Genomic DNA, 9,651 nt, shown 5'->3' on the forward strand with positions numbered 1-9,651 from the left:
AAAAAGATTATTATATTACAGAGTGACACGCTCTCCTCTAATCCAAATATTTATTAGAGCGCGCTTGCTAAACTTCGCGTTTCTGTACATCTTGCGCTGTGGGTGAAAGTTTCAATTTTACAGGTTTTAATGAGATTATTTCGTTATTTTCTATTTTCTAGTGAACGAGTGGCCAAAAAATAAAGAAATTGTTATTTTTTCACTCTATTTTTTCACTAGAAATAGTAGTAAACCATGAGTCACATGAGCCCATCTCAAACCATAAAATGCTCTATTCACTTCCTTTCACACATTTTTATGAGGAATACTGATAACAATCGGAGGAAAACTACGCTCGTAAACCCGTGGCCTCTTTTCAACCAACTGTAACCATTTTCTAACTGCCATTAGATTTCGTCCACTTTCCAAATAACTTTGCTCACTTCTCCACCAACTTTCACCAACTTTTTCCAATTGCTCAGAGCATTAAATCATTGCCCAATTTTCCTCAATATTTTTTCCTAAAAAATTACCTCAATTTTTGAAATTTTCTCTTCTCTTCTCACTGTTGTCAATTTTTAGCTAGTTTATTGATTCTCTCGATTTCGAAAAAAAAAAACCTTTTATGAAAACTTGAGAAAGTCTAATTTTTCGTGAAAAAACTCTTCACCGCCCATGAAATCACGAATTTATTTTTTGTTGTCAAAACGTTCCTGGTAATTTTTAACATCGGCCATGATGAAGAAATTTTCAGGGAAAATTCGAGCGGTTCAGTCTCAATGGATCAGTAAGTTTTTCATTTTATCCAACTTTAATTTCAATCAAAATCTGAGATGGAAAAAAGACGAACTTTGTATTCTCCAATGAAAAGTATAACTTCAATTTCAGAATCGATCGTAAAGTTAAATGCATCGTCACGGACTCACGAGCACTGCGAATCTGTATCCTATTCCAACTTCTTCAAGAAATTCCAGTTCTCGATGCATACGAAGCAATGTGCAAGGCATTTGGTGAGCAGTTCATGGAATACCTCCATTTTGAATATTGGTATATGGGACTTTCAAATGGAAGTCTGAACTTGGACTCATATGATAGGTTCGTGTTTTTTCAATCAATGAAGTATGAGAGTAACTATTACAGATTTTATTCATCAGAGAGGAAAGAATGGAAATCTGTTACGAACTACCTTCAAACAATGATTCTGGATAAACTGAACCCAATTGATCGGTATAAATTGATTGCATAGTTTTGTTTTGTAAATACAAATTGTTTTCAGGTTTACTGCAGGTGCGGTTTGTTGTAGTTTTAAATCTATAATCGATTATCAACGTTCTAACTTGAAGAAATTTCATATTTTTCAAGAAGAAAATAACGTTTCTTTGTATATGAACGATAACCTTGTGACCTATGAATTGGACGATGATGACTGCCTTGTGACTTATGAAGAACGGGAGCTTCTTGTTAAGAACAAACGGCCATTGGAGGTTGCTATGAATGATGCATCAAGACTTTTGAAGTGCAGAGGATTAAATCTGGATTATTTCTACGTTAATGGAGTTAAGGACGAAGGGCTCATTTTATTTGATGCTCTTAAAAATGTACTTCAATCAGTTGGAGTCTTGACGACAAAATCAGTATTGATCAATTGGCTTCCTTCTGTTCAAATTGCTGAAATTCTAGAACACTTCAATACTGAAATTTTAGAGGACTTGACAATTAAAAGTAGCGAATCCGATGAAAATTCCATAAAACGTCTGGTGCGCCTTGAACAATGGAAACAAGCAAAGACTCTGACATTGTCTCCTGTTCCACATTATTCACTTATCGTCAAGCATCTTGCTCACTTCCAATCACTGAACTTTGACTTTTCTGAGGAAGCTTTCCCAAGAGGTGATATGATCAAGCTTCGAGATGTGAGTTTCCTACGATACATTAATGTAGGGCTTCCGTTTGAGAGCGGCGCGGCGTCGGCGCCTCACGTCGGCGCGTCGCGCCGGCCGGCTTTTGCCGTCGCCGCTCTGTGCATATTGGCGTGAACTCCGGTGTTTGCGTAGTGTGGATATATGTCTGCACACCGTAGTTGTTCAACGTTAATTTGCGCAACGTGGTGCGAGAGGTGTAGTCGAATTTTTTATTGCTTTATTAGGCTCAACATAGTATGAAAACACCGAATTTCATAATGAAACTTCTTGAAAATTCTAAAAAAAGTTATGGAGGCTCAAAAAATGGCCTGAAATTAGTCAAAATGTGAAATTTAACCGACTTCTCAATGTCGCAGTGGCTGGAGAATTTTTTTTTTTGAAATCACCGTCACATTTTGGGTATAATTATCTTGCGTTTTTAACTTCTTTTAGGTACTTTAAAGTCGATGGACGGCGAGATTTTGTAAAAAAATTAAAAATATTTAAAATAATCCAGCCGCTGCGACATTGACAAGTCTGTCAAAATTCAAATTTTAACTAATTTTAGGGGTCATTTTTTGAGCCGCCATAACTTTTTTTAGAGAAGTTTTCAAGAAATTTCATTAATAAATTCGGTGTTTGCAGACAATTTTAAGTCTAATAAAGCAATAAAAAAATTCGACTACACTACCTTAAATTTTATAGTATAAACTTTCAGGAGATTCTTCTAAAATCCACCAAGTTTGAATATTTTACTTGTGAAAGAGTGAAATTTGATGCGACACTGCTCGTTAGAGTTTTTAAGCCACGCTCACCTCCAAGTGGTTCAACTGGATCAATTGTTTATAAATCTAGAAATGAAACATTCGACATTGCTTTTCATCCTGATGGTTTCAGTATCAAGAAGAGAATTGCCTCGCAACATTGAATTCGTAAATATTCGGATAATAAAGTTTTTATTCTCTACAAATCCCTTTCTTTGTTAAAGGTGGAGTAGCGCCAGTGGAGAAATTGCTATAAAAAATACCTATGGTACTACAATGACCAAATATCATAGTAAAAAAAATTCAAAAAACTATTCTAAATTTTATATGATTTTTTGAAAATTGAAAAAATCTCGAATTTCATCAAATTCCCATTTCAACTACCGCCAATAGTCGATGTTCGAAGGAGCGTGCTTGCATTATTTTAACTTCTATTTATTCATTTTTCTTATTTTTGATTGATTTTTCATGTTTTTTTTGAGTAATTTTACTGGAAATTACATGAAAAATTTAAGATAAATGTAGATTGTTCACTAAAAATAATTGAAAACAGAGATAGCACGTTTTTCAACGACGTTGAGCCTGAAATAATCTATTTCAAAGATTTAGATTTTAGCGCCCGCTTTTTAATAGAAAATTTGCATTTATCTTGAATTTTTCATTAAATTTCCAGTAAAATTACTCAAAAAACATGAAAAATCAATCAAAAATAAGAAATAGGAATAAGGCGTGGACGTGGCGTGAGTCGGGCAGGTTGAAGGCAGGCGTCAGGCACTGAAACCGCTGGTATCGTCCATGCAAGCCCTACCGGCACCCTTGGTTGTAACGAAATAATGAATGCTCTTGTTATAACACTTTATAGCCTTTATTAGTCTTTATCCTTATACCTTTAGCCTTTACAGATTCAAATCAGGCAAGTTATCAGGTTGTCCCATAAGTTTTTGTACTTTTTTTCAAATATTTTTCCAAAACTTCTAGAAAGTTTTAAAATTTTTTCATCGTAGGTCGTGTCAAGGTCGGGTCGTCCCCTTTCAGAAAAGATTCATTTCATCCATTTCTACTTTGCCACGATGACAATCATCAAACTTGAACGTCGAGACGTTAGATTGCTTCTTCTTTATGAATTTCGTCTTGGTCATTCAGCAATGGAAGCGGAACGAAACATATGCGGTGCGATGGGTGAGGGAGCACTCTCTTATAATACAGCAAAGAGTTGGTTTCAAAAGTTCAAGAACGGCGACTTCAGTCTCGAAGAAATAGAACGTTCTGGGCGACCGGTAGAGTTAAATGAAGAAGACCTAGTGAAGCTGGTGGAGGAAGAGCCTCGTCTTAGTCTTCGTGAAATGGAAGAGAAGCTTGAGTGTTGTCATAGCACAATTGCACGTCACTTGGGTCGCCTTGGTTTTACTTCAAAACTTGGAATTTGGGTGCCTCATGAACTTTCGGCATCACAGAAGCTCACTCGGGTCAACGTTTGTACTCAACTTCTAACTTTTCGTTGAAAGTTCGATTGGCTGAACAATCTGGTTACTGGAGATGAGAAGTGGGTGCTCTATGTTAACCATTCCAGAAAACGTCAATGGCTTCCGATCGGTGAGAAAGGAATACCGACGCCAAAGCCTGATCTTCACCCAAAAAAGATTATGATCTGTGTCTGGTGGGGTGTTCAAGGACCCGTGCACTGGGAATTGTTGCCAACTAATAAAACTATCACTGCTGATTACTATTGTGCCCAATTGGACCGAGTTGCAGAAAAGACCAACGGAAAATATGAAAAACTATATTTTCTTCACGATAATGCTAGGCCTCATGTCGCCAAGAAGACTTTCCAAAAGCTGCAAGATCTTGGTTGGACTGTTTTACCGCATCCACCATATTCTCCAGATCTTGCACCAACCGACTACCATTTGTTCTTGTCTCTCAGTGACTACATGCGCGACAAGCAATTCGACGACGAAGAGCATCTCAAAACTGAACTCTCCACTTTCTTCTCATCGCGTTCGCCGGATTTCTTCTCCCGTGGCATCATGATGTTACCTAGTAAATGGCAACAAGTGGTGGACACTAATGGTGAATACTTGTGTGAATAGTACTACTTGTCGCTTGAGAGAAATAAATTTTTTTCAAAAAAAAAATAGTACAAAAACTTATGGGACAACCTGATATTTTTTATTGTGTATATCTTTAATTTCACTAACTCACAATCTTGTCAGAATGTTTTCCATCATTCATTCATGCTTTATTGTACAATCATCAGTCTATATGTATTACAATTTATTTAATATCTGATGTTTTTGAAGTATTGTTGTATTTTGAAAACAGTGAATACAAAAGGAATATCTGAAAATGCAGAATAACATGTTTTTATTGGATACCTCTTTTGTCAGTGTTCCATATAAAAAGAGCCCTGTAAGAATGGACACATCATTCAACACGAATTTCATCTTCTACCTTCTTGTACTCATCGCCTGTGTTGCAAACTTCGGGTTCTGCCAGAACACTCAGAATGCGGCCTCTAATATTATCGGACACGCAACAGGAGCTCATGGAGGCGCCACTGGCGCTGCTCGAGGTGCTGTGAAAAGTGTTGGAAATCGTTGGGATCCAGATGATTAGTAGCTTTTTGATGCACTCTGTCGTATTTTTTTGGGAATAAATATATCGAACATTGGCAATTCGTCTCCTTTCTTTTTCTCAAATCCGAATAATTATTGTAGCAAAATCATTACAGACAGGCTGGAAGAAAAAATGACACATGGATTCGTTACAACAACGATGTTGGTTTTTCGATTTTTTCTAAAATCAAAAAACGAAAAAAATTCAAAAGACTTCTCATTTACATAGTTTTCTAAAAATCTCAGCAATTTTTACTTTAAAAAAATCTTATACAAATTGGCATCGTACGAACTAATTTAGAAACTGGTTTCTGATGGACATTTCTATTTTTAGAATTCCAGTAGTCTCCTGTTGGTCATGTCTAGTTTTCCACGTGGAATACATTTCTTGTTACCTGAAACGTTTTTCGACTTGGTGATTCAAATTATACTTCCGCATAGATTAGATCAGTTAAACTTGACAAATAGAAATTTTAAATTTTAAAAACAATCCCAATTCGATGTTTGATTCTCCAAATTTTGCACTTTCTTAATTTAAATCTAGTTTATTTATATAATCTAAAGAGCTATAAAAATGTTTGTAACTTACAAAATGTTCATCTAAAAATTCTGCACATTTTCATAGTTGGAAGTTTTTTGATAGCTCAACTCCTTGCAGAGATACACGGCTTCAAAGTTCTAGCGGCGAGAGAGTGTGGCTGAGGGGGAGAGTGCAGGCAGCCTCCTCGTCTACGTCTCTCCTCCTCCCACAGTGTTTCGACGCCTGGAACTTTAAATGCGTATATCTCCTGAACGGTTAGAGATATCAAAAAACTGTCAACTGGGAAAATGTTCAGCGTGGAATTCTGCGTCGATTGAAATAAAAAATTCGGATTTTTTTTCAAAAATTCAAGAGAAAAAGTTATTTGGAGTTTTGCAAACGTTTCAATTTTCAGGTTTCAGGAAATTTTGCTGTCGATGCACCATGATTCAGTCTATTGATTTCTAATGACTTTTATTGATTTTGACCAATTTTTATAAACTTTTAACAATGCACCATGTCTGAGTTTTAAGAAAATTATTGATTTTTACAGGTTTTTATTAAATTTCAATAAATTTTTTATTGGTTTTTCATCATAAAAGGGTGTTGTAAAAATGTAGAAGCAATTTTAAATGGACAATTTATACAACAAACTAATTAAAAAAACATGTTCTGTTTTTTATCGATGCACCATGATTAGAATTTCGGAAAATTTTGATTTTATTGATTTTTTCAGATTTTTAATGATTTTGACCAACATTCATTAATGTTTATAGATGCACCATGTCTGAATTTTTTTTTCTAGAATTCCAGGAAAATTAGGCTTTTATCAATTTTTCATAAGTGTTCCAATTATTAATCAGTTTTCAACGACTTTTAATTTTTATCGATTATTGATTTTTATTAATTTTTACAGGTTTTCATTAAATTTCAATAGATTTTATCGATTTTTCATCAGAAAAATATGTTTTTTTGTTGTAAAAAGTGAACGATACAATCAGTGGTGTCATTCTCCATCAACAAGGGCAATCAAGTAGTAAAGAAAAAGAAGAAGAAGAACGAGAGAGAATGACGTTTTAGAAGGCGGAGGAGGCAGGCGTGACGACTGTCAAGAAACAAGTTCTCCCTCTCCTTGATTCCCCCTTTTTCTTCTTCTTATTCTATTCTATTTTCACCCATTTTACCTTGGGACTTTCTCCTTGACCACATGATGTTGGTGTTTGGAACATCAAATCCCCCAGAATATTTTGTTTTTGGTATTGATTTTTCATTGTTTTAGCAATAATATTTGATAAAATATTGAAAAAGCCATTTTCCCGTTTTTTTTGTTGCTAAAATTTGAAAAAAAACTCACTTAATTTAAGACAGTTTGAAGAAAAAACTCAATTTTTGAATGAAAATCAAGATTTCTGATGAGAAAATTCGAATTCCTCGCCTAGAAAAACCTATATACCCTTCCAGGGGGTCGAACCTGCGACCTATTTCACCAAAGCCAAGCCACTTACCCACTGCGCCATTTGGGAACCTGGCGCGGCGCGCGTCGGGCAGCATGGCGCAGTGGCTAAGAGGCTTGGCTTTGGAGTAATAGGTCTTAAGTTCGAACTCCGCGTGGGGTGTATAGGTTTTTCTAGGCGAGGAATTCGAATTTTTAACTTTTAAACTCATAAAATCCGCGTGAAAGGTAGTTTTTTGAGTTAAAACTTTCTCTTTTTGACACGTGGGGTGTATGTTTTTTTCGTAGGTTTTTGGAAAGCTTCATCTTTTTTGGTTTTAATAAGGGAAAACGCAATAATGGGGGGGGGGGGTTTGTAATTCCACACAAGTACCCAATTTTGCAACTTTTTTTCTTTTTACAACGCCATATTTTACGGATAAGTAGGTGTGGGGATTAACTCCATAAAGTACGAAAATGACTCACTTGTTGCCTGTCTAAGATTACTGATCAAGTTGGGCAAATTCAAAGTTGAACTGGGTAGTTTAAAGATGAAAAATCAGAGAAACAAACTACATATGTTCCTAATCACATATTTCTTTTTCTTGTGTCGATTTTAGTATGTTTTGAAGAAAAAATATAGGTTGTTTTTCAAGATTTTTTAAAATTTTTACCGGAAACTACGAAGCTACTGATATAAAAAAATTTTGGCGATTTTATTTAAAACAATTTTAAAGTTATTAATTACTTCTTTATTCTAACAGAAAAAAAGGAGACTTTTATGAAAATAAATAAATTTAAAAAAAAATTTATATTTGATTTTCACTAATTTTTATAAATTTTTATCAATGCACCATGGCTGAATTTTAAGGTAACTGTTGATTTTTATTGATTTTTATTACAGTATTTTATTCAATTTTAATAGATTTTTAAGGATTTTCCTTCAGAAAAGAGAGTTTTTGTTCTGAAAATCTATGAACCATTAATATAAATTAATTTGAATTGATAGTTCCAAAAAAACTTTTAAAAGTATGAAAAATAAGGATTTCGTGAGTTTGTGGGGAAGTTGTAAAACTACACCTTTGGTGCTAAAATGACCGAATACACAATAAAACTTTTCAAAAATTTTTTGAAAATTTTTTATTTACTGTCTTTACTGCAGTTACTCAGTTTTTGCCACCCACTCATAATTTTGGAAGTCGACCAAAAAAAAAAAAAAATAAATGTAGAAAAAACATTCATAGGATGCGCACAATTATGTCGTTTCGAATTGAAATTGTGAAATTTCCCAACAAAAATAAAAGCAAAACCACAATTTGCCGAAAATTTTTGGCAATTTATGTTGTTCTGGCAAATTTTGCAAATTGCCATTTTTCCGGTTTGCCGATTTGCCGAAGTGTAGAAAGTGTTAAAACCAAAGTCCCTATAGTGCCAAAATGACCGAATATCATATCAGAACATTTTTGAAATTTTTTTATTTACTGTCATAATTTTGGAAGTCGACCAAAAAAACTACATTTTTATACTGTAATTTTGTTTAAATTATTTTTATTGAAACATTGTAGGGGATCGGAACATGCGGCATTGCAGTGGATTTCCTCAAAAGCTTATATTTTTCAAAAACTTTGGAAATTTGCCAAAACTTTGACCGGAAATTATGAAAAATCTAAAAATCTTTGAAGTGTTTTACTGTGAAATTCGGTGGTTTTGGGCCATTATAAGTGCATTTAGACAAAATTCGCACTGGCGCTACTCCACCTTTAAAAAAATATTCCAGCTCCGTCGTGGTCTCCTGGAGATATTCGGCCAGCTTTTTAATTAATTAATTCAGGTTCGAAATCGTTTAAAAGCGTTGCTTTTTCATTTTTACGCCTGTAACCGTGCTTTTTAATCGAAAATTTGCAGTTATTTTGACTTTTTCTGTAAAATTCGAGCAAAGATACACCGAAAACATTAAAAATCGGCGGAAAATAAGAAAAAAAAAATTTAAAATCGTGCAAGCGCGCTCCATCGAACAAATCCAATTGGCGGTAATTCAAATAGGAATTAGGCAAAAACTGAGATTTTTTCAATTTTCAAAAAATCATATAAAATTTAGAAAAATTTTTTTGAATTATTTTATCATGATATCCGGTCATTGTGGTACCATAGGCATGTTTTAAAGCTATTTTCCCACTGTCGCTACTCCATAACTGAGTCCATAGATCCTTCCGTATTTTGTGGTTGTTGTTTTTTGCTTTCTGTTCCTTAACAATTTCCTTATTTAAAAGCCAAAAAGTACGTTCATTCTTGATTATTCGAGGTCATTCCGTATTTTGTGGTTGATTTTGGATTTCTAATTGCCCAATATCTACCTATATTCCCTGAATTACAAATTTCTTATCCATAAAAACAAAAAGTACGTTCTCTCACCCTCCCCCTCCTTCTCCTTAAAAACAGT

At 34.3% G+C, this 9,651-nt stretch overlaps 2 protein-coding genes across 2 annotated transcripts; both read left to right on the forward strand.

Annotated features, from left to right (window-relative positions):
• Window positions 1-733: 733 nt before the first annotated feature.
• On the forward strand, window positions 734-2,837 carry fbxa-157 (F-box domain-containing protein). Its single transcript, NM_075109.5, has 5 exons — window positions 734-766; window positions 868-1,074; window positions 1,120-1,206; window positions 1,256-1,892; window positions 2,599-2,837. The coding sequence occupies exons 1-5, from the start codon at window positions 759-761 to the stop codon at window positions 2,806-2,808; spliced, it is 1,149 nt and encodes a 382-aa protein (NP_507510.2). The 5' UTR covers window positions 734-758; the 3' UTR covers window positions 2,809-2,837.
• A 2,222-nt stretch (window positions 2,838-5,059) lies between these two features.
• C06H5.14 (FIP (Fungus-Induced Protein) Related) lies at window positions 5,060-5,260 on the forward strand (the record flags this gene model as incomplete). Its single annotated transcript, NM_001276993.3, has 1 exon — window positions 5,060-5,260. One exon carries the CDS (start codon window positions 5,060-5,062, stop codon window positions 5,258-5,260), a length of 201 nt encoding a protein of 66 aa, NP_001263922.1.
• Window positions 5,261-9,651: the final 4,391 nt, after the last annotated feature.

Source organism: Caenorhabditis elegans, chromosome V (genome assembly GCF_000002985.6).
Source record: "Caenorhabditis elegans chromosome V".
NCBI classification, from domain to species: Eukaryota; Metazoa; Nematoda; class Chromadorea; order Rhabditida; family Rhabditidae; genus Caenorhabditis; species Caenorhabditis elegans.